General features: G+C 42.3%; 1 protein-coding gene across 2 annotated transcripts; it reads left to right on the top strand.

The window, feature by feature from the left end:
* Positions 1-248: 248 nt before the first annotated feature.
* Positions 249-25,527, top strand: SPTSSB (serine palmitoyltransferase small subunit B). Of its 2 annotated transcripts, XM_020988821.2 has the most exons (3): positions 249-1,399; positions 5,499-5,638; positions 23,940-25,527. In XM_020988821.2, exon 3 carries the CDS (start codon positions 23,950-23,952, stop codon positions 24,202-24,204), a length of 255 nt encoding a protein of 84 aa, XP_020844480.1. In that variant the 5' UTR covers positions 249-1,399; positions 5,499-5,638; positions 23,940-23,949; the 3' UTR covers positions 24,205-25,527. The 2 variants fall into 2 exon arrangements, with proteins under 2 accessions (XP_020844480.1, XP_020844479.1); XM_020988820.2 differs by lacking the exon at positions 5,499-5,638 and having other exon boundaries at positions 253-1,399.

Genomic DNA, 25,527 nt, shown 5'->3' with positions numbered 1-25,527 from the left:
GTGCCGGGCGCAGAAACGAGCCAGCGCGCTCCGTTCCCAATACAGAGGTTGGTCCCCCCCACCCCCAACCCGGTGTGTTCGGGGAACGTGGTCCCCTCCCCCATACCCCTTATCTAATGGAAGGAAATTTACTGGAGAGAGGCCAGGAGTACAAGCCATGATCCCCAGCGAACAGGACTGGCTCTCCCATGCGCGAACGCTAAACCATGTTCCAGCAGCGATCCCTGCACAATCGCCCTCCCAGGACGCAGACGCATCTTTGTTCTCGCCGTCCCCCACCTGTGAGTCTGAGAGCGAGCCCGCAGCGCCCAGCACCTAGTCCTCGGTTCCTCTCCCCCGAGCCGAGGAGTACGTCTTTAAAAAGATGAAACCCAGCCACATGACAGAGCTTTATTTGCATTCTCAATGACACCAAAACTGGCCTTTCGCGTCCCAGTTCTCAGTCAGGGGCTTTCATTTCCTTCCAAAAGGAATCCGACCGAGGACCCGCCTGGCTCTGAGCTAGCCCGCTTAGCAACCCTTGGCTTGCTCCACAGCCTCGTGCCTAGCTATCTGCTGCCTGCAATCTTGCTGTAATATGCCCTGCGTGGGTACCCCCCCTTCCCCTCCCCTTTGCAGAAGTCTGCAGATGGATGGATGGTAGGAAGCATAAACATTTCCCCTGCAGTTTTGCACTGGCCTCTGAGCCCAAGATGGTTCATTCCCTTCCCATTCTTCTGGTTTTCTACCATACTCATTTAAAGGATATGCCATATTTAATCATTTTCCCCTGCTCTCGGTCAGAGGGCTTGGGAGGGGGAGGGGAAGGGGAATGTATATCTCTCCCTCCCCATCCTTGTTTTTACTCTGGATGTTACTGCAGCGGCACTGAGGTGACAGGAGCGCTCTGTGGCTTCTCTAAGCCCACGGTGCTCTCAGAGGCAGGCAGTGCCCCCCAACTTCACCGCTGGGGACTAGGTTGACTCCCAGAGGGCTGAGAAGCAACCTTAGGAATATTAATTTTTTAAAAGTTGTTTAGCTACATTCTTCAGATGACTAGCATAATGACTGCATAAGACAGAGAGAGAGGGAGAGCAGAGACAGTGTGTGTCAGCCTGTAGGAAGTTAGGACTATAAAGGAAGTGGGGAGGGGTCTAGTAAAGACAGCATCATCATCTCTGAGGAGTCCTGAAATGGTTCAGGGCAGTTCAGTTGGACACAAGTTTGCCTCGGAGTGTTTTCCTTTTGTCAATAATTAATCACTGGAATCAGCCTGGCAAGACTGGAGTTTTAACGACAGTGCAGAGGGTGAGTCAGAAGAAACACCTCGGGCTGATAAATCCATCCGTAACTCCAAGCAGCAGGAAGCCAGTGTCCATACTGCTCATCAGCCCACAGGGCCATCCACTCAGAACAAGAGGTAAGCTTTTACTTCCATTGATTTTCCTTTTTTTTGGGGGGGGGACCATGCCTTAGTTTCCCTGGAATAGATCTCTGTACTTTTATAAGGAAATACATAGACCCAGGCTGGGCTTTAAAGTACTTTGACACAATTTGTTCTATTTGAATGAACTTTAGTCTCGCGGGAAGGAAAGAACTGGCCTATTGCTCTGTTTCTTAATATTTCAAAAAACTTAGCTGTTTCCCAAAGAGAAAACAAACTTTATACTCTGAAGTGATTGACACTTTGTCCAAAATTCGTAGGATGGTACCTTAACTACCTGTCCACTTACAGTCTGTTTATAATTATTGATTCATTAAGGAAAGGTCACCCAGCCACTCCAGTTTATTTCTACTCCCCTAGCCATTCTTTTCCCCTTTCATCATAAGGCAACTTGTGTTGGGTAGCCACTGCTGGTAATACTCTGCCTGCAATGGGTCAAGGAAATGCAAGTGAAGAAGTTCAGCAATGAGCCGTTACCACACCTCCCCAAGACAGTCAGCAAGATGAATTGCCCCAAGATGCTCATGGATGTTTACGGTTTCACTTTTGTGAACATAACAAGGGTCTTACTGGATCCCAACATTGGTTGAGCTGAAGTAGCCTGTCTCTGAGCTGCCCATGTATGAACTGAGTCTACCCTATAAACCCAATCATATCAAAGGAGAAGTAAGAAAGAACTTGCAAGTGAGTTTTTGAAAAGTTGAAAGACCAGAAATCTTAGCCCCCATTCCCAAAGGCACATCTTCCTATAGTTAAAAGAGGATGGTTTCAGACAAAGTATTTGACCTATAAGTAGCTTTTTTTCATTGTTTGAATTACATGGAAATGAGGGATGCAGAAGATCCTTCTTTTCTAAGTAGCATTTTAGACAGACCCAGGGACTGAAGAGGTTTGTGTAATTTCAGTTCAGCAGCTGAATTATTCCCATGATGCTCTGGAATAAACCTAAGGTTTTTATGGTTTAGATATGCATGATAGAGTGTATACTCTATGGTGAAATCCCTATCTCCACCACCAAAATTTCATGGGCACTGGAATAAAACTCAGAGTCTCTAGGATAACCCAAATACCGTTGAAGAACTCTCTGGCAGCCACAAATTAAGATTAGCTTATCAAATTGAAGGCTAGGACAACTGTCAATAAACAGGAGGTGACTGTCATCTCCAGTTGGAAGTCAACAGCCATTGAACTTTCATTGATAGTCTCAGTATACTCAAGGGTGCTTTCAAAAGTCGCTTCCGTCATGTGGCCTCCGAAGGCCCTCAGCCCTTTGAACTCTCAGAGTCTTTGGAACTCAGTCATAATATCATACAGTGGGAACTGGAAGGGCCCAATTAGTCCAGTTGCCCCATTTTGCAGATGAGAAACCTGAAGCAGAAAAAGGTTATGTGGAGGTTCACAACTAGTATCCGTATACATTTTTTTTATGCTCCCCACTAGACTCTGCAAGGACTGGGGCAAGTCCTATTCTTATTTATTCTTCTCTCAGTACCAAAGAGCCCTGATTTGGAATCAGAGGAGCTGGTTTCAAATCTGGACCCTGCTACTTGGACCTGTATGACCTTGGGCAGATCACTTAATCCCTTATGAACCTCACTTTCCCCATCTATAAATTGGGGGGGAGCCTCTATAACCTCTAATATCCCTTCCCCTACAGCTCTGAATCTACAATCCTATAAGCCTTCCAGCTCTAAATCTATAATGCTTTGCCCATGTATTGCAAGGGAAAATTTTTTTGTTGTATTGGACTGACTAAGAATTTTGCAATCATTGGTCTCCATCCGATGTGGGCCAATATATTAGTGTTAAATATTTTCTCTTTGGAGAGCAGTGTGACATAGCAGATAGAGAGCCAGGAAAACCTAGTTTCAAGAAGGGCCTTTGACACTTCATGCTCGTGGAAAACCACTTCTCAGTGCTCTAGGCAAGGCTCAAAGCCTCTAAGTTGTAGAGAAAGTACCAGCTTGTGCTGGCAGAGGGAGTCACTGACCAGGAAGAAGAGCAGATCCCTACACTGATGAAATCACAGGCTTAGTCCCTGCCCCCATTTTATCACTGAAAAAGTTAAGACCCACCCTGTGGAGGAGAGGGGAGAGGAGTCTATGTGAGTGTCACAAACAGGCAGAGAATCTGTAACTTGGAGGTCATAAACACCGGGACTTAATCCAGGGGCGTTTCCCTGAGGCTTGTCCTGAAACCACACCAAGACTTTTGAAACAGTGAAGCTGTGCCAGGAACAGACCTGCAATCACACCTGGGTCCGCTTTGCCTAGGTCTATCACCCTGTATAATCCCCAGACAATTTATTTTTGAAGAAAAACCAGTAATATGGCCTGACAAGAAAGAATTCTGGTAGCCTTAGGGTCTCTATTCTGCCTCACTCAGACCTAGGTGGGCATTACCATCCTGAGATCCCTTTCAATGAACAAGAGTAGAAAAAAAAGAATGCAGAAGAGGCAAAAAGCCAGAGAAAGGAGTCAACAGTGGTAGACAGAGTGTGAGGTGTTCCCCCTAGCTGCCTAGAGAGCAGCACTTTTCATCACCCTTTTTCATTCTTTGGAATACTTGTAAATTTCTAAAATTTACTCTGGCATAGCTGGGGGTACAGTGAGGTGGTAGAGGGGACAGTTATCTTGTTTCTCTTTTTATCTTTCTCAGCATCTAGCACACAGTAGGTCCTTAATATTTGGAGAATTATAAATGTGTGTATTTATTATATGTACAAATGTACACAGACATATATACATATGCGTGTCAATTCTTTGAGGAAGGATTCATTAGATTGTCAATATGGGCACTCTCTCCACCTGTGCAAATAGCAGCCCCTTTGGCTTTCTAGAGTATGCTCCAAAATTAGTTGGTCCTTGAACAACACACACACACAGTCATTCCTGGGTCTACAATGAATGTTTGTACCTTAGTAGAACCTGCCATTGGCATAGGATTCAAATTCCAGTTGTACTCTATATTATGATGAGACAGCAGACTTAAGTGTTAGATTGAGTCAAAGGACCATGGGTAAAATCTGGGTTGTAACACTTGGAACCCATGAGACTGGGCAACTCATATGACTTTTCTATGCCTCAGTTTCCTCCTCTGTAAAATGGAATATTAGACTAAATGACCTCTAAGGTCCCTCCCAGTTCTGATTACTATGAGCCTGTGACTTATTAGATGATATGTGAAGAGACAAGCACAGACACAGAAAAATAGAGAGACAGAAAAGAGACAGAGATAGACATAGGCACAGAGAAAGAGACAGTGGAGGAGAGAGAGAGGGGAAGGGAGAAAGGGAGAGGGACAGAGAAGTGGCTTAGAAGGCCAGCCTAGTCTTGGATTCAGAAAGATTTAGATTCAGTTCCTGATTCTGACACATTCTACATGTATTCCAATATATAAATGAGAAAAAAAGAAAGAAAAGAAGTTTTTTAATGAATAAAACAAAGAGATTTATATATTTGAATTCACACATTTGTGGATAGCTATGCGGCCATGAACAAGACAGTTAACTTCTAAGAGTCGATAGTTAGCATCAGTTGAAAGAGCTTCCATACCATGAGCACTGAGAATCCCCTAGACAGATGATATCACAGGACTGAGTCAAATACACATGCACATGTTCACACACGTCCATCCTCCACTGAAGTCATATTCCAAAACTTTCTTGTAGAATAAAAGGGACTGTGGGACTTCAAAGGCTTTGCCAGTGGAGAATAAACTAAAACAGGTCCTACCAGACTGGAAAGATTTCAAATGAAGGCCCAGAAACAGCCTGCAATCAGAAGAGGCAGATCACCAGAAGGTTGGCCAACAGATAGGGAATTTATTTTGGCCACAGCAGCTCAGGAAACTAGCTCTTAAGGTATGAATGAGGTTAGAGCCAGGTTGGGGTGACCAAAACCCATACGAATCAGAGCTTTTTTGAGGTCTAAAGGATACCGCCACATGGAAGTAAGCCACAGCAACTGCCCAGGTCCAGAAGGGATGGGCCAGGGAGGGGAAAGGCAGTGTGGGAAGGGGAAAAGGAAAAGGGCTCCCATCAATCCTCTCATTCCAGTATCTTGAATCACCCTAGAATTGTCTCTTAAGAAAATATGTACCTATGAATACATGGAAATCCTAGTGAGAGACAGCTTGGCGTCAGAATGGAGGTACCCTCAACAGTAACTAGGTTTGAATTCCATCTTTGACAGTTCACCAGCTGTGACATCAAGGGTAAGTCATCTTCAATATATGAATTGTTTAACCTCTAGTACCTGCCTCATAGATTTGTTGAAGAGCTCAAATGCTGCTTCACTGCGTGGCACAGTTGATAGAGCACTAGGTCCAGAGTTAGGAAAATGTGAGTTCAAGTCCCACTTCAGACACTTACTAGCTGTGTGACCTTGGGCAAGTCACTTAAGCTGTCTGCCTCAATTTCCTCAACTGTAAAATGGAGAAAATAATAGCACCTGCCTCCTCGGGTTGTTGTGGGGACCAAATGATTGAGTGATAAAATATTTGTAAAAGCACCAACTGCAGTGCCTGACACATAGCCTGGTGCTATATAAATGCCATCAGTGGAAATCCTCTTATGGAATACTCATCTCCAGATTCCCAGATACCTGCCCTAGCAAATTATTTCTACTCCTGAGTTAGAAGAGTGAAAAGAGGAAGAAAACTGAGATTTCCAAATCATTTGATCAAAAAAAAAATCAGTAAACATTTATTAAGCACCTGTCATGTGCCAGGCACTGTGCTAAGCCGTGAGTATACAAAAAGAAGCAAAAGACGGTCCCTGCCCTCAAAGAGTTTACAGTCTAGTGTAATTCAGATCTAGTCTAAGAATTAATTCAATTGCAATTCAGTCTAATCTAATTCAGAGCTAGCAGATCTAATCCCAGATCAAAATCTAGCTCACCAGCTACTAAGGGGAGTTAAGAGGGAAATTCAGGAAGGAGTAGAACTCAGACATTGAATAAGGAATTCTAAAGGTCTAGCAAAAGACTGTCAGCAAGAAAAATTAGCATCCTGGGATTTAGGTAGATTTGTGCTGCCTTTGGAGATCATCTCATCTAAGTCCGTGGGTTTGTGGATGAGAAAGCTGAAGTCGGGAGAGATTAGGGGGCTTGACAAAAGTCATACCAGGAGGATGCTGCAGAGCTGCGACTGGACTCAGGTCCTCTGACTTGCTCTCTTGTGACATACCATTTCTCTCTTCTATCCTTGATCGCTTAGGTCTCTTAATTCTGGTAAATTCTGCTTCTTCATCCTCCAAACACACAGACATCTTTGCCCTAAATTGTTCAGCAAGAGGCCCATTATGTCTTATCCAGTGCCTTGTACCCAATAGATCCTGAGTAAATATATACAGATAATGAGAAAGGAAAGCAAAATAAATGGCATGGAGGAGACAGAAAGTGAGTCTTGTCTGTACCTGTAAGGATGCAACATTGCCCTCAGTGGCCCTTTAAAAAGTTGGTAATACCAACATGAGGCTTTTCATCTAAACAGCCAACACTCTATTTGTAAGTGGAAATGAAAACAGTGTAGGCAGCTTCTTCACAGGTCAAAAGGATGGCTCCAACTTACACAGCCTCCCTTCATTCTCCTCCACTTATCGTAGAGAATGAGCTAAGGACTCTTGTCCAGTCATGTAGATATTAATCTTACACGGAGCGAGTCATAACACTAATAGTAACATCTAACATTTGTACACAGTACTTGAAATTATAATTATGTAAAATACAGTACTTGATTCTAGCCAGTGGAAATATACAGTAAGAATTCTAACAAAATGACTACTTAAGCTCTGCCTCAATTTCCTCAACTGTAAAAAGGAAATAATAACAGCACCAACCTCAGGAGGGTTGTTGTGAGGATAGAATGAGATGAAATATGTCAAGTGCTTAGCACAGTGCCTGGCATACAGTAGGTGTTATATAAATGCTCGTCCCCTTCCCTCTCTTCACTTCAGGGAATTCATTATTGGCATGAATCAGGATCTCTAATTTAAGGTTTGCAAAGTGCTTTTTACATGTTAGCAATAAGCCTGTGTGGTAGGTAGTTGCTATCAGCCTCATTTTACATATGAGGAAACTGAGGCAGACAGTGGTTAAGTAACTTGACTCAGGTCACATAACTAGTAAGTGTCTAAGGCAGGATTTGAACTCAGGTCTTCGAGACACCCAATTCTGCACTCTACCCACTTAGCTACCTCTAGAGTATATTATATACTAGAGTCTTATAAACCCTAAATTGATAGCTGTCATGTATCAGAAACTGCATAGTTTGTGAATTTTATAGAACAGTTGCTGGAATACCAGTTATGCAGAGAAGAGAAAATATTTTTAAATTTAAAGCTAATTTGAAACACTCAAGTGAATAAGTTATAGGATCATAGATTTATAGCAGTAGAGCTCTTAAGAGTCCAACCAATACATCTTACAAACGAGAAAGCTGAGGCCCAGGAAGATTACATGACTTCCCCAACGTTACACACATCAGCAGAGGGATTTGAACCCGGATCGTCTGACTCCAAGTCAAGCCTTTTCCTCTGCCTTGTACTGTCCCTCTACCTATAACTACATGCCCACACGGTCTAAGAGTTAAAAGGTACCTCAAAGCCTATCTAGTCCACTCCACGCCCACTCCATCATACCACGCACATGGCCACTAAGACTTTGTTTGAAGACTCTCAGTGAGAGAGAGTCTGTCACATTTTAAACAAGCCTTTCCATTCTTGGATTGCTCTGTTAGGAAGTTTTTCTTGCAGCAAGCTTAAATTTGCCTTTCTGTTATCTTCCATCCAATTCCTTCTCATTTGATCTCTGGGATGCTATAAAATAAATCCAATCCCTCTTCCATATGTTGTCGTTCAGCCATATCTGACTCTTTGTGACCCCACTTGGGGTTTTCTTGGCAAAGATACAGGAGTGTTTTGCCATTTCCTTCTCTAGCTCATCTTACAGATGAGGAAACTGAGGCATACAGGGTTGGGTGACTTGCCCAGGGCATACAGCTAGTACGTGTTTGAGGCTAGATTTGAACTCAGAAGAATGCATCTTCCTAACTCCAGTCCTGGCACTCTATCCACTGTCTTCCATACAACAACCTTCAAATACATGCTGGTACCCCTGCTTCCAAATCTTCCATTTTTCAGGATAAAAATTCCCAACTCTACCAGTTTCTTCATTTATGGCATGAACTCCAAACCTTACACCATCCTATTTGATCCATCCTTCTAGACCCATCATAGCTTATCTATCACCTACCTAAAACGCAGTGCCCAGAATTGAATGTCACACCCCAAATCCTCCATGTGTAGGACCAAGGGGAACTATGACCTCTCTCCTTCTACTCACTCTTCCTCTCTCACCTGATGCCTACCATGGTGCTCCATACTGCTGATTCCTTTTGAGCTTGCTATCCCATAATAATACCCCTAGATCTTCTTCACGGGAATGACCTGGAGACCACACCAGCACCCCCAGCCTTTGCTCAGGGAGTTGACTTCTTAATCCTTGCAGTACTCTGTGATGCAAACTCCCTGTAAGTCTTAACCCTCAGATTGATAGCCACATTTGTCATAAGGCCTGGAGTGGCACAAAATTAGGGATCCAGCTATTTCTCTATCAGATAGCATCATGATTGAAATAACAATGCACGATGCCAAGAGCTGCATTTCACACACAGTGTGAACCGGGAGTCACTCCTCTGTCTAGTGACACAGTACTAAAATAATCTCAAAATCAAAAGCAGGAGGAGACAACTAAAGCCAATCTAACTATCTGTTTACCACACATAGGCCCATCATCTGGTTAGTAGAAAATATTTTTCATTTCCTAACTGGTTGCCTTGGAACAATATACACACCCAGAATGTGACCTGAAGGGAAGATGAGACAATTTTCTATGAAGCTAACCTAAGCTCCATCCTGGGCTCCAGCCAAATGTAAAGTTGACCAATGCTGTTCCTTTTAGGTCAGGGGTTCTTAACCTGGAGTCTACGAACTTGGCTTTTTTCAAATATATTCCCAAGGCTGTACTTCAATATAACTGACTTCTTTTGCAACCCTTTGTGTTTTATTTTGCACACTTAAAAACATGATTCTGGGAGTCTATAGAAACTCCCAAAGGGGACTGTGACACACTAAAAAAAAACAAATCAACAATGTTTAAGCACCTACTGTGTGCCAGGTGTGTACTGAGCATAGGTTAAGAATCCACATTTTAGATGTTTCAGCAAATTTAGGCTTGCTTTGCCATCTTTGCTTCCATGAATCATATTATTATTTTAAAAGATATCAGTTGAAGTCTCTATAAAACTAAAAATGACTTTACATTTGAAGTATCCTTAACCCAAGACAGTCATTCAGCTATTATGAGTTAGAAAATGATGTGCTGGCATCCCTATATACACTGACCTTGTGTGATTTCTTTCTTCTTCCAAAAAGACCATGAATACCATTGTTTATGACCTATTTGCTATAAAGTGAAATACTTCTCATTTAACATGCAAAGAACAGATCTCCCTCATTATAATAAACTACCATTTTCCAAACATTGGTGTAGATAAAACTGGAGAAGACATGGTTGCCAATGCACATGTTTGCACCAAATATTTGTGTCTGAATGTGTCTGAAGGAGGACAGCAAGGATAGCCATGTCACCTTGCCTCCTTCTCAGTAAATCCAGTGGCTCCCTATTACCTCCAGGATCAATTACACAGTCCTCTGCCTGGGATTTCAAGCTCTTCACAAGCTGGCCTCGTTCTGCCTTTCCAGGCTGCTCATACATCCCTCTCTCCTTCTGCACACTCAGTGACCCAACAGCGTCAGCCTACTGACACCTTGTAGATGCCATTCCGTCTCCCATCTAGCCTTCAGCCAGCTGTCCCCCGTGTCCAAAACGCTCCCTCTCATCCTCAACACCTTTTCACTTGTATGGCTTCCTTCAAGACTCAGCTCAGACCCTGCCTTCTGCCCAGGTCCTTTCCCTCTCCTCCTACCTGCTGGTGAAGAACCATCCAACCTCTCCATATGTGTGCTGTATGAACATTGTGGTTTACACATTGTCTCCCCCACTGGAATGAGAATTCTTTAACAACAGGGACTCTTTGGCATTGCGTTGTATCTTAACACAGTGCCCCATGCGCTTAATAACATGCTTAATAGCTGGCATTTCTATAGTGCTTTACAAATAATACTGCATTTTAGTCTTACAACAACCCTGTGAAGTAGATGCTGCTATTATCCCCATTTTACAGATGAGGAAACTTACAAAGGTTTCAATGGGATTAAATTCTGGCTTTTTTAAAAACCTGTTTGAGATGTCTAGCCACAAGAAATTTTTGTAGCCACGTTGCTTGTTTCTAAGAATAGGAAACCCATATTGTCTGGGGACATATCCGGAATTTTTGCTCAGGAAATATGATCTCTATGCCGATTCTGATACTTTTATTTCCCCCAAGAACATCAGAATGCTTTGCATCTATAAAGTCATTCATCCTCAGAGAAGAGCGGCTGATTAGCAGGTAGTGAGCATGGTTCAGGTCAGACCAGTAGGTGAACTAAGGGCAAGAAAGGTAAAAGCCTGGCCTCAAGAGGCTCAGAACAACGCTCAGCTCTTCCTGCAAAAGCTACCTGTGGACTCGGCATCTAACACTCCCAAGAGAATGTTTTATTGCCCCAAACTTGAAACAAAGAAAATAAAATCAAACAGGCCCATCTGGTTCTGATCTGGATTGGCAGAAAATTCAGGTTCTAATTTAAGACAAAGAGACCTGCTTCTTGTGTTCCTTTTGCTTATGAGATAAGTATCAATGAGAATGTTCACGCAAAGAGAACACATTCCTGACCTACTAAACTTCATTAGACTGAACTTTTCCTCCTCTGATTTTAGTACGTGAGCCTGAAAGATTTCATATGGTTCACAGAGGCATCTACAAAGAGCTCTTCAAATATGAGCAACAAAAGAAATTTGGGGAATTTGGGTTGGTTTGTTTGTTTTAAGACTAGGTCTCCCCATCTTGCCCAGGCTGGAAGCACAGGGGCCACCCTCAGGCCCCGTCCCACTGGACAGGAGCTTTGGCCAACTCCATTTCTGAGTCTGGCCATTTCAACTTTCTTTAGTCAACCCTAGGTCCTCCTTGCTCGTGGGGGCTCACCATGTTGATGCCAAATCCAGTGCAGACTCCCCACCATCAGAGCCCACTGCGGCTCAGAATTCCAGAGCTCAAGAAATCCACCAGCTCACCTCCCCCAATAACTGAGATTATAGGTATGTCCTACCTCTATGACACTTAGTCTTTTAAATTGATTTTACCAAGCAAATTAATCTTCATAAGGCCATGAGAATTTTCATAGAATCTTTGTGTTTAGAAGAAAATTTATCTGCTCCAACCCCTACGCAATAGAGAAAACACTTCTCTTGTCAGTTAGTTGTCCAGACTCTGTTTGAATATGTCCACTGATGGGGAGCTCACTTCCTCAGAGGAGACAGACATCCCTAATTCTTACAAAGTACATCTTGCGCTGAACCAAAATCCACCTCCATGGTACCTCCAACCACTGGTCTTCATTATGAAGCACATAAAATAAAGCTAATCCTTCTTGAATATGATAGCTCTTCCAATATCAGATATACTCCACCACGTTCCCCCTGAGCCTTCTCTTCTCCAAGATAAACATGGTCACTTTCGTGAACTGTTTCAGGAAGCCTGGTTTGGAGTTACCTTCTGTAACTGCCTGTCTTCTTCTATATAGATTCTATCTTATAAAAGGGCCCCTTAAAAGCTAATGCAAAGGAATTAATATACATGTATACATATGTATATTTATATGACTCCAAATCAATTAATCAATAAGCATTGATTAAACATCTACTATATACCAAACATTGGAAACACAAATCCAAAGAATTAGACTCAACTCACAAAAAGCTTACGTTATGATGGGGGAGACAAGAAATACTTGTGTAAATATATTACAAATAATCATAAAGAGAATAAATACAAGTAAATACCAAGTTATTAGCTACAAGGTGGTTTGACAGGGAGAATGCTAGCCTTTGGAGCCTCAAGGAAATCTTCACGTAGAAGTTAATACTTGAGCTATACCTTAAGGAAAAGAGGGACTCTGTGAGGTAGGGGTGAGGAAGAAGAACATTCTATCCATGAGAAAGGGGGGAAAGAAAGAGGCATTTATTAAGCACCCACTGCGTACCAGATGCTGTGCTAAGTGCTTTGCAGATATCATCTTGCTTCATCCTCACAACCACCCTTGGGCTGTAGGTTATCTCCTATCTTACAGTTAAAGAGACTGAGACAGACAGAGGTTAAATGACTTGTGCAGGGTCACACATCTAGTAAGTGCCTAAGGTCAAATTTGAGCTCGTGTCTTTTTGAGTACAGAGCCAGCACTTTCCATTGTAAGCTGCCCCTAGCTGGAGGCCAGCCAGCCAAAAGCATGGCAGAAGGTTGTGCTGGAGGAGCAGATGGCTAGATTGCAAGAGTGTGAGAAGGGGAGTAACAAGGAATGTAGTTTGAACAGGGTAGAATAACCATGGGACTATCACTTTCCTAATTCTAGATGACACATCTATTAATTAATTAATTTCATTCATTAATTAAGACTTCATTACCATTTTTGGCAGTCCTATCACAGAGTAAACTAATGTCCCTGGGTCTTGTTTTCCTCATGAACGGCAGCTGCTAATCCTGTGAGTCCGCAGTTGATTGTTTAAACCTGGCTGCAGGATCTGATATTTATCCCTGAAAAAAATTTCACCTTGTTTTCCCTATTATTGTGGCCTGGCAAGATCTTTTAAAAATCTCGATTCTGTGATTCAGCACGTTAGCTGCTGTTCCCAGCTCTGTGTCTGTAAAGTCAGTGAGAAGACTTACTCATCTTCATCTGCGTCATTAATGAAATTATTAAATCCAGATATCAAACAGGAGCAAGCACAGATCCTGTGGCATGTCTCTTTCAAATGACATTAATCGACATTCTTCCGGTACCATTGCACATCCCGTTACAAACCATGTGGTTATCACATCTTCCGGTCAACACATATCTGTGTTGTCCATAAGGATATTGTAAGAGAAATCAAGCTATGGTCCATGGCATTCCTTCAATCTTCCTAGCAAAAAAAGGAAATCAAGTTTGTCTGAGTATGACTCATTCTTAGGCTCCTAGTAATAAGTGGTTCCCCTTCTCAGTGTCCACAAGCCATTCTTTTAATGATCTGTCCTGAGACCTTGCTGGGCGTCGACTGGAAGTGCTCTCGTCCGTCTTGGCATCTTCAGTCCAGACCTTCAAAGTGCAAGCAACCACCCCAACAGGCTCAGGCTGATCTTCTCCAAATAACAAAGTCGTCACTTATGTGTTCAACACCATGCTAGGCACTATGGGGGGAGGCAGAAGGAATTCAATGTAATGGCGATTCCTAGAAAAAGAGACCTAGAGGAAGCAGAGAAGGGGGAGGAAGGAGAAGGCCTGCTGTCTTATTTATAGATTAACTGGATCCTAGGAGGCTTCACTTTCGGCATCTCTTCATCATTTATTTAAATGGAATGGCATCTTCCCCTGAGTTGCCCTTGATGATAAAAGTTGTGTATCTTTCAGTAAGCATTCCATTATCCATGCAGCACGTATTCAGAAGGGACCGGGGAAAGACCAGCCCTTGTCTTCAGAATGTGTGTCCTGGCATGATCCCGAGCCTCTCTTTGCACAAAGTCAGAAGTGTGTTCTCATGGCCACTGGGGGGGATGTTAGAGCCTGCGCTCATCAAATACAGGCCCCTAGAGTTACAGACACCAAAAGCAACATGGAGGCCTAGAGATCACACAGGTAGGATTAGAGGAGGGGCCAAATCCAGAGCCCCTGACTCCAAACTCAGGGCTCTCACCCTTACTCTCTTATTCAGAAATGTTAGGCATCTGAAAAATACTCTTGAGGATGAAAAGTAATTTTTAAATGATTAATAATGGATTCTATTTATTTATCCATCTACTAGGCATTTGCTGAAGACCTGATATGGGATTAAATTGTTATTTATTATCATTATCATAAATATTATTCATATCTTCCTCCCTCAGACACCTTTTGTCCATGTTACCCTGAGTAGTCACAACCTCTTTCTGCCTCAGTTTCCACATTTGCAAAATGGAGGTGATCCTAGCATCTATGCCACAGGGTTGCCATACCAAGTGAGGCAGTATCGTAAAGAACTCAGCAAACCTCGAAGAGCTGGAAAAATGTTAGCTCTTATCACAAAGTAGTTGAAGTTGTTCAAAGAACTTTACACATAGAATCTTATGTGATGCTTACAAAAGTCCTGTGCTATTTTTTATCCCCATTTTATAAAGGAGGAAACCAATTCTCAGAGAAGTTAAATGACTTGTCCAGGGTCATATAACTAATAGTAATAATAATTCATACTTAACAGAAAGCTTTAAAGTTTGCAAAGGCTTTAAATATATGGACTCATTTGATTCTCATAGCATAGTACCTCTGTGAGGTATGAGCTATTATTATCCCCATTTTACAGATGAGAAAACTGAGACACCAAGAGGTTAAGTGCCTTGTCTGGAGTCACACTGCACCTGAGACAGTATCCACACTTCTGTCTTCCTGATTCCGAGTCCTAGCTTGTTCTCTACTGACTGCATCATCTAGTTTGAGATTCAACCCACATTAGCCCAACTTCAAGTCCAGGGCGCTATCCACTAGACAGCGCTGCTTCCTACAGGCACCGTGGGCAATACCAAAGGACCATGTCAGCTTAGAGTGCCCACCCTCAAGAGACTCACTCTCAAGGTGTTATTGCTTTGCTCAGCAGTGTCCAAAAATTCACAGCCCCATTTGGGGTTTTCTTGGCAAAGATACTGGAGCGGTTTGCTGTTTCCTTCTCCACATTTTACAGATGAGGACACTGAGGCAAACAGGGTTCAGTGACTTGCCCAGGATCACACACATAGTGAGTGTCTGAGGTTGGATTTGAACTCAGGTCTTCCAGGCCTGGCACTCCATCCACTGCCCCCTATGTAGGTGTGGAGTCCCATAAAATATTTAAATCCAAATGCAAGGCAGTGCAAACTAAATCAATGCTGTTAAAATTAGATGGGAAACAAGCAACTGGCAAGAAAAAAAATCTTTGCACAGCAAGTTTCTCTGCTAAGGGTATGAAAGCCAAGGTAAAGAAGAAATTAATACAAATATATAAGAATGACAACCATTACCCAACAGAAACATGGTCAAAGCAGATGAACAGGCAATTTTCAAAGGAAGGAATCCAAGCTATCAATGGCCAAAATGTTGGGGGAAAAGGGGGGGAGGGCATAAAAGAGGGTCACTAAAACACCTTTAAAATGTACTGAAAGGGGGGCAGCTAGGTGGTGCAGTGGATGGGACACCGGCCCTAGAGTCAGGAGGACCTGAGTTCAAATTTAGCCTTAGACACGTAACACTAACTAGCTGTGTGACCCTGGGCAAGTCACTTAACCCCATTGCCTAGCAAAAAAACAAACAAAATGCACTGAAAGGAACAGAAGTTCAAAGAGGAACACAGACAGCTTTGAAAGTAACAAACATTGAATTTATTATATATATGTTTTTTAAAAAGCAAGTAGTCCGTAAAAGATTCATGTTTTCACATAAAAATCCTCTTTTTCTACTTTATATATGGAACTGTTCTCTTTTTGCGTGCAGATTTTTAAGGTCAGAATTTTTTTTAATACAAAGTAGTGTGTGATTCAGTGCCGGCTGTGAGTAGTACAAAGAAAAAAGTCAGGAGTTCAGAGGAGGCAGAGAATGATGATGGCAGGCATGATGGAGGAAATGTTACAATTTGGGAAGAACTTGACCCTGAAGGGTAGGTGGTCTTTGGAGCAGTCGAGAGAAGGCTGAAGAGCAAAAGGAGACATAATGATGATGTGGTAGAAAATAAAACTGCTGTCAGGAGACACATGTTTGAACCCCAGCACTGGCTCTCACTTGGTTTAGCAGCAAGACTTTCAATAAGTCTCCATTTCTTCATCTTTCCTATAATCCCCATCAATGTTAAGTCAGAACCTGAATTTAGATCCTCTGCACAGACTCCAGAGTACTTTCCACTGCACCGTGCTGCCTTATTCAAAGGGATAAGTTGGACTCTCTCTGCTTCTCTTTGTCTCTCTTCTCTCTGTCTCTGTATATCTATGAGTCCATCTCTCCATCTCTGTCTCTGCCCCTCTCTGTCTCTCTCTCTCCTCTTTTCCCTTCCCCCCATCATCCTCCCTTTGTTTCTTCACCTGCCAAGTTCCTCCATTAAAGTCTAACCCAAGCTCCACTTCCTCAAGCAGAGTCATCAGCATGGTGGCCACCTGAAGTACTTTCCCACTTAGTTTGGTATTTGGTTTTGGAAACTGCATCCATAAAGATTTTTTTCTGAGCTAGTAACACTGCATACCAGGGAGAGACAACCCAGTCACCCCCGGCCCTATGGGCTGACTAAATTCACAATGGCTTCTAAGGCAAGTATCTGTTTTGCAGCTCTGTGGTGCCAGGCTGTTATTTCTCAAAACAACTGGACGTGACTTGGCAAGCCAATTGGACATTATAATGAAAGAGTCAATTAGTCACCCAAAACCAAATCACTTTCTTTTCTATTGGGTAATTTTGTTATTTTATTGTTTAAATAACACATAAACAAACACAGAAGTTTACTGTAAAGCCAAAAATAAGCCAACAATGCAATAGAAAAACTGTCCCTTAGCATTTCTTCTTGATACAATCAAAAATACATAGAGCCAAAGTGCTTCTAAATCACTAAACGCAAAGACACTGGGGGAGATTAGGGTGGGGGGAAGCAACAAGAAATAAATCAGCCTTTTATGTTACAAATTACTTGCATTAAATCTGGTCCATACCACTGCACTATCCCTTTGGGGAGGAAAGTTCCGATGGGAGCCTTCTTTTAAGAGGCAATGGAATGGACTTTGAGTGAATAAATTATTGTGACTATTATAAATACCCAAATTAACTATAAAAGATATCTGAAGAAAGATGCTATGTGCATCCAAAGAAAGAACTGATAAATAGAAATATGTCTAGAATAATTTTACATACACACACACACCCCTATTTGTGTCTAATGGAGGCCATCTCTAGGACGAGGTGGGGAGGTGGGAAGGGAAGGAAAAAAGAAAAAAAAATATATATATATATATATATATATGTAAAAGGAATGGCAAGCTATACATGGTAGATTTGCAATTCCATGTGTAATCCTCTTTTGTTGTCATACTATATTATGGAAATGCTTGTTTTATTCCATAAATTAAAAATAAAATAATTTTTTAAAAAACGTTTAAAAGAGGCAATGGGACTCTATGACCAGAGCACTGGGCTTGGGGTGAGGAAGAACTGTGGCTTAATTCTGCCTTTAACATTTACTAGCTGTGTGACCATAGACGTCACAGAAGCCATCCAAGCCTCAGTGTCCTAATCAGTAAAATGGGGATAATAATAAAAGTCACAAGATTGGGTGACACTCAACTGAGATAATACATACAAAGCACTTTCCAAATTTATAAGCAGTCTGTAAATATCAAGCATTATTTGCTTTAACATGGGTCCCATTCTTCAGAGCTATTGTGGAAAATCCACTGGATTTCATCAGAAGCCCTGGGTTCAAATTCTTGTTCTCCTTGCTACCTATGAGATCCCTCTGGGCCTTAGTTTCCTTATCTACAAAATGAAGGGATTGACGGGATCTGGTTTCATTTACCAGACACACATGAAACAAATGCCAGGCATGAGGCCAGGTGCCAGGCCCTGGATGATTCCCAAGGTCCCTTACGGCTCTAAACGCTATGACCCTGTGACTGTTCTGCTCACACTTTGACTAAGTCAGATCTCAGATTTTTTACCAAGAAAAGGCCAGTACACCCATCATTCACTAAGCTGGCATCCACCCCAGAGAGAGCTCACTCCAAATGAGCCCTTTCATAGCAGTGTCAATCAAAGGCCAGTTTGGTGGTTTTCCAATGAGCATTCATGACAGTTGGAGCTAATAGAGCTCCTTCCCACGACATCCCAACAAACATTTTACTTTTCCATATCACCCACATGTGCCCTTCTGTCAGAGGGTGAACAACCTCACTTGAATGGCAGCCTTTGGGCCTTGGAAGCAGCTTAAGCTCTTCCATGAAGCGGTGTGTGGGAGCCTGCTTTGCAAAAGCTGATTGTTAAATTTTCAGTGTGAGCATTGATCTCAGAAATCAGCAAAGGCTACAAATCACTGCTGATTGTCTAGGCTTAAGAAAATTATGGAGAAAATGTTAATAATCGAAATTAAATTTAAAAGTAACATGCATGCATCCTTTTTTTTTTCTTTTGAGAGCTGATTGTTAAAAATTTATCAGCACACCACTGGTGCCATTCTGCTGAGCTATAAATTCCAAAGCTATCTCTTTCTCCTTTCCTTCGTTTTACCTTCAAATGCCAGTTAATTGATTAATTCACCCTTCTCAGAGTTAGGGACTGCTTGTCATTGTCTTTATATCCCAAGGACCCAGCAGGGAGTTGTGATGAATGAATGAATGAAATTAGGATTCCCAAAAGATTTAAAGAAAGTGAAACATCAGCAGAATCTAACAAGATGAATTTTAATGAGAATAGATGAAAGTCTTATGCTTGGGTTCAAAAGATCAAACATGAGATATGGGAGGCAAAAGGAACATACGAAAAGAACCTGGGAGGTTCTGTGGACACCAAATCCATGATTTCAGAGTCTGATGTGGAAGACGTAAGGGAAAGTGCTGGCCTCCATTAATAAAAGACTATGTCCAGAACGAAGAAGGTTGCCATCCCACAACGCTCTGCCTCAGCCAGAGCACATACAAAGTACCATATTCAGTTTTAGGGATTATGTTAAGGATAAGAGTTGGTATGATACAGCATCTTCAGAAAATGTCCCTAGGCCCACAGATTTAGAGCTAGAAGAGACCTTAAGAAATCATTGGATCCAATCCCTTACAGCAATGGAAACTGAGGCCCGGAGGTCATTTCCCTGGATCAAACAGCTAGTTTTAAATATCCAAGATGTGATTCAAATCTTGGTCTACCTGACTCCATGCCCAGAACTCTATCCATTCATTACACTGTCTCTCTCAAATCGTTGCTTTTGTTCAGTCATTTCAGTCTTGTCTGACTCTTCATGGCCCCATTTGGGGTTTTCTTGGCAAAGATATTGGAATGGTTTGCCATTTCCTTCTCCAGCTCATTTTACAGATGAGGAAACTGAGGCAAACAGGGTGAAGTGACTTGCCCAGGGTTACAGAGTTAATAAATGTCTGAAGCCGTATTTGATCTCAGGAAGATGAGTCTTCCTGACTCCAGGCCCAGCACTCTATCCACTATGCCACATAGTTACCTAGATCATAGAATCATATTATTCAGGGCTGGAAGAAACCCTGGTTAGAGATCATTTAGTCAAACTCCATTTCACAGATGAAAAAAGCTGAGATCTAGAGAGAATTGGTAATGATTCAAATCATTCAAGTGACTAGAACATTGATGGGATGAGCAATTTTCTTATACAAGGATCACCATCTTTAAACATTTAAAGTCTATGTAAGGCGCTTAGGCATAGACTAAAGGAAGACAGTCTTGGAGTCAGGAAGACCAGGGTTTCTGTCCTGCCTCCATCCTGGCCGTGTGAAGTTGGGCAAGCCCAGCCTCTCAGGCCTCTCTGCATCTCCTTACAACTCTAAATCACAGCAAAGGTGCCTCCCTGCATGGGTTAGAGGCACTTCCCTCCTCACAAGTGCCTATGTTGATACAATCCCAGTCACAGTAGCTCTAGTACAGGGAGGCAAATTCCAGTTCAACAAAGGGGAGCATTTCCTAATAATCAGAACCATACTCCAATAGAATGGGATGCAGAGAACCCCCCTTCCCTAGTGGTCTTCCAGCACAGTCTGGACGGCCACTTGTCGGAGACAATGCAGGCAAAATTCAGGCTTCAAGTAGTGGTTGAAGCAGATGATGCTGGAATCTCCTTCTACCCCCGAGATTCTTTGTTTCTGTGATAATTAAATCTAGCAATTCCAGTTTCCTTGGACAGGTATGAAGAGCAGATTCTGGTTATGTTAAGGATAGAATCATGGGGTAACCAATAGGGAAGTCAAAGTCAAATCTACCATGTCTCAGGTGCTGAATCAATAAAACATTTTGTGCCTATAACACTAGGCTAGGCCCATGGGGCACACAAAATTACTAGGATTTTTTTTTAAAAGACAGCACAAATTTTTTCATGTTTGGGGGCAAACCTCCAATCTGTAACTAGGAATTTGCGTACCTGGAGCGAATACCCCAAACCAGGAGTGGGGAACCTGCAACCATGCCCTCGGCAGAAGAGAAGAGAAGTCAGGGAGGCCTGGAGAGAGTCAACCCAAGCGCATGATCTGCTAGCTTCCTACTTTGTCTAAAATTGTCATTGCTAACTAGATTCTAAGCTCTTTCTTTAAAATGCTACCGTCACTGCCCTCTAAATTTTGGTGGTGTTGTTCAATTGTTTCAGTCATGTATTACTCTCCGTGATCCCATTTGGAGTTATCTTGGCAAAGATACTGGACTAGTTTGCCATTTCTTTTTCTAGTTCATTTTACAGATGAGGAAACTGAGGCAGAATTAAATGACTTGCCCAGAGTCACAGCTAGTATGCATCTGAGGCCAGATTGAAACTCTGGTCTTCCTGATTACAGGCCCAGAACTCTATCTACCGTACCACCAAGTTGCCTTCCCTCTAAATTTGGTGCCTTCTAAATTCAGTGCACTCTAAATTCAGCACCATGGTTCAAAGCCTCACGACCCCACCCTAGTTACACATCTGAGTATTCTATTTCCAGCTCTCCAAAGAAAGCTGCTATGAAATGACAGACGTGATGTCTCTCCTTAGATAACTCAACCTCTCTGTGTCACAGGCAGGCGACTGTTTCCATTTCTGTGTTTTTAATGTGATAAATCTGAAGCCCATGAAAGTGATTGTCAGAGGATTTTTGTGCTGTCAGAAGAGGCACCCAGCCCAGATCTCTGCCAGCCTAACTCTTCCATCGTGGCCACTAACCAACCGCCTGGATTCCGAGAGGCCAGATTGAAACAATTTTCTTCTCTCGGGAAGAAAAAAATATGCTTTTATCTGTCTGTTTCAAAGAGTAGAATCCATTGTTAGGAGAGTCCTGAAATTTGGAGGATTCTTTTTTTTCTTTTTGCCTGAGAAAACAGCTTAGCCCTCTGGAACATTTCTAAAGGCAAAATTGTGCCCCACAGAAACCTTTAGAATGCCTCTCTCCCGAGGGAATTGCTCATGGCTGTGCTGCCCAGGTCCTTACAGGAAGAGGAACAGGAAGCTAAGAGGCTCCAAGCCCCAACCCCAGGCTGACTGAAGGCTGGGGAGGTTCTGAGCAGGGTATTTCCGCAGTTCTGGACTCCTCCCTACTTGGTGACTCACGGGTGGTGTTATCAGGAACTTTTTTTCCTCTTTGCTTACTACAAAGCAGCCCCTTCTGACTTCCTGTCTGAGTCAAGTCCAAACAAAGCCAGGCCCTGAACTACTAGATACAAAGTCCCTCCCTTCCCCTGGGGAACCTTCCTACCAGCTGTCCCACTTTGAAAGGAGCAGGTGAAGGAATCCTCAGAAGCACTGACTTAGCACCCCTCTTTCACCTGGGAAAGACTGTGGATAGACCTCTGGGCCTGGAGTCAGGAAGACCTGGGTCAAGTCCCCCTTTGAAACTTACTAGCTATGTGACCCTGGGCACAGGGTCTCAGTTTCCTCACCTGTAAAATAAGGGGCTTAGATTTGTTGATCTCTAAATAAAAAGAATAAAATACAAGCAAAAATGAGAGAGTTAAATTCAAGGTCATATGAGAGAGAGGGTCCTCCATAAACTCCAATGGCTCCCTATTACCTCTATGGTAACAACCCAGCCCCGACCTAACTTTCCAGCCTCATTAGATGCTGCTTCCCATCCTGCACTCTGCAATGCAGCCAGACCAGCTTTCTCTCTATGCCTCCCACACAATCTCCATCTCCCATGGCTCTGCTTTTGCATGGTCATGTCCCTTACCTGGAATACACTTGCTCCTCATCTCCGATGCATAAAATCACTTGCTTTTTTTCAAGATACCACTGAAGCACCGCCTCCAAACACTAGTGTCCTTCCTCCCAAACTACCTTGTATTGAACTTTATTTATCTGTATTTATTTATTTTTATTTATTCTGTTTATATGTGTACTCATCTTCCTTATGATAGCTAGCATTTACACAGCGCTTCAAGATTTGCAGTTGTATCATTTTAGTGTATCTGACTCTTTGTGACCCCATTTGGGGTTTTCTTGGCAAAGACACTGGAGCGGTTTGCCATTTCCTTTTCCAACTCATTTTACAGATGAGGAAACTGAGGCAAACAGGGTGAAGTGACTTGCCCAGGGCTGCACAGCTAATAAGTGCCTGAGGCCAGATTTCAACTCAGGAAAATGAGTCTTCTGATTCCAAGCCTAGAGTTCTATCTGCTGCAGCACCACCTAGCTGCCCAAGATTACAAAGCGCTGTACAAATATCTCATTTTGTCTTCTCAACAACCCTGGGATGTGGGTGATATTATTATTCGAATCTGGTAGATGTGGAAGATGGGAATCACACAGCCCAGTGAATGTCTGCGTCTGGATTTGAATTCGGTCTTCCTGACTCCAGGTCTAAGGCTTTATGCATCGCACCACCTTGCTCCTTGTTTCATTCTCATATCTCCAGGGATACAACACATGGAATCTGGCATACAGTAGCTGCCTAATATATGCTTGTTGACTCATTAATTGGTTGGCAATCGATTACTAGGATTTTTTAAAAGACAAGACAAATCCTTTCACGTTTGGAATAGTGTAAATGTTGCTTTCTTAGAAGGCCAGAGAGACTATTAGTTTATGTCGCTCATAAATGTTCTGTAATGGGCCTTGCCCAGAGTTTTTCCTGCTGGGCCTCATTCACAGAATGTGAATCTTCTACGAGGATTTCCTCTGTTGAGAAACAGAAATTGATTTTCACCTTTTTCTGCAAGTATCTCTGTGTCTATGTGTTTTTAAACATCCAGCAAGCCTTTCGTTTCTGACATAGTTCAATAAATTGAACCTTAAAAGTTTACAAGTGTATTAACAGAGGACCTTCTTATATAAAGATTTTCACAGTCTCTTTCCTTTTCTTCCTATCCCTAATACAAACCAAGGATCTCCAATGCACTGAATTCCCTGTCAAAATCACACCTTAATTTTTCATCTTGAAAGAACCAGAGAAAGGCTCCAATCTAGCCCATTGAGTGGATTCTTTGAGCCAAAATAATGCATGGAGTAAGACTGTCTATGGAGTGTATGGCCCCACAGATGCAATCGCAGACCTGATGGGGTGTTAATTTGACTAGATCTAGCCTGGCAATCTGGGAATCTCGTGTTTTGGTTGTCAAACCTGTACTCTTCTAAGCTGTGTCCTTCCGTCACAGGTCCAATTGAATGCCGCTGGCCGACATGATGAATCTAAGGTACGTGAAGGATTACTTTGCCTGGCTCTATTACCAGTACACCCTCATCAGCTGCTGTGCTGTCTTGGAGCCCTGGGAGCGATCCATGTTCAACACCATTTTGCTCACCATCGTGGGAATGGTGGTATACACCGCCTATGTCTTCATCCCCATCCACATACGCCTGGCTTGGGAGTTCTTCTCAGAAATATTTGGAGACCAAAGTACTGCTTCTGTCTCTAACTGAAATTGCTAGACACACATAGGGAAGGGCCTCTGCACTCTGTGAAGTTCTATTACATAATGATATTGCTGCTTAGGCATTTCTGGTTTGTGTGAACGTCGCATCCTTTTGAAACATCTGACCTGAAAAACAGACTCTTATCTATGCACTACTCAACACTTTTGGGTTTGAAAAGATTATTCACTGATCACAATATGCACCAAATTACCCACAATGCAATTTCTCCATAAGACAAATACTTTTTACATCCTACACTTTCTCACAAAACATTAGAACTGTCTGCTCCTCAGACCCTTGATTTCAAGCCTATTTTCTATCAGAACAATTTCTTATCTGTCTGGTAAGCAACAGTGACAGGCATTTATGAAGACCATAGGAAAGAGGGGCATTTGGGTACCCAAGAGAGAAGGGTAAATGATATTTCTGTAAGGAGTGCTGCAGAATATATGTTCTCTATTCTGTTTGGCAGTGTATGACAGATGTGAACCCAATTACAGGAATACCTCAAGGCAGCATCTTCTGGGAAGCTGCCCATTTCCTCCAATGGTTTGCCCTCAAATATACAAGAAGGGTTTGAGGCAACTGTACCTTTATAGAAAATGGCTTGTGTGATCTTTTCCCCCAAAAGCATGACCAACACTAGGGTTATGGTGGTTTAAAATCAACAGTGATGGTTTCCCAGAATCATGGAGTTATTTTCATTCAAAGTAACTGTGATTGCAAGAGACGAAATCTGATCAAAGCCGATGCAGCTACCATGTCTTCCAAAGCTGTCTTGCTTTGCATGATACTAAATAAATAAAATTTAATTTAAAAAAAAGCAAATTGCTTTCTTGTTATGCTATCACTCAGTAGAGCAAGAAAAGCATGTTTTGGGGGCCATAGGAGGACAAGCTGATAAATAGACTGGAAGTAATATTCTCACAGCGGGAAGCCTAAGGCTCCAACTGAAAGCTTTAATACCATGGCTCCTTTGCAGAGTGGCAATGAGATTTATTAAATCATCTTGGAATGTTTATCACGAGTTTCTGATTGTATTGCTGACTCAAATGTGAATGCCAAAGAGTAAGCTTTGTACCATTTTTTTTTCCTTTACTGACATGCACTAGTATTGATGGAAGGGGAGATGTAAATAGCGTTCGAACAATATTTGGACAATTCTGACATATCAGGAAGAAATTATTTATTTGGAAGAGCTCTGGAAAGTAAAATGTTTTGTGTTCGAAGGATTTTTGTATTTGTCAAAAATACGAGCATGTATTGAAGATGACCCAGATCTGAACATAGATGTATTGTTTTTTGAAAAATAAAAGTTAGTTTAGTTGC

The sequence above is a fragment of the Phascolarctos cinereus genome, unplaced genomic scaffold (genome assembly GCF_003287225.1).
Source record: "Phascolarctos cinereus isolate Bilbo 61053 unplaced genomic scaffold, phaCin_HiC Scaffold_7;HRSCAF=346, whole genome shotgun sequence".
NCBI lineage: Eukaryota > Metazoa > Chordata > Mammalia > Diprotodontia > Phascolarctidae > Phascolarctos > Phascolarctos cinereus.
Note: the sequence above shows the minus strand (reverse complement) of the source record. Positions and strands in the feature narration are given on the sequence as shown.

Excerpts from the sequence above, each read along its gene's own strand:
- SPTSSB (XM_020988821.2), top strand. The coding sequence starts at position 23,950 with ATGCCGCTGGCCGACATGATGAATCTAAGGTACGTGAAGGATTACTTT.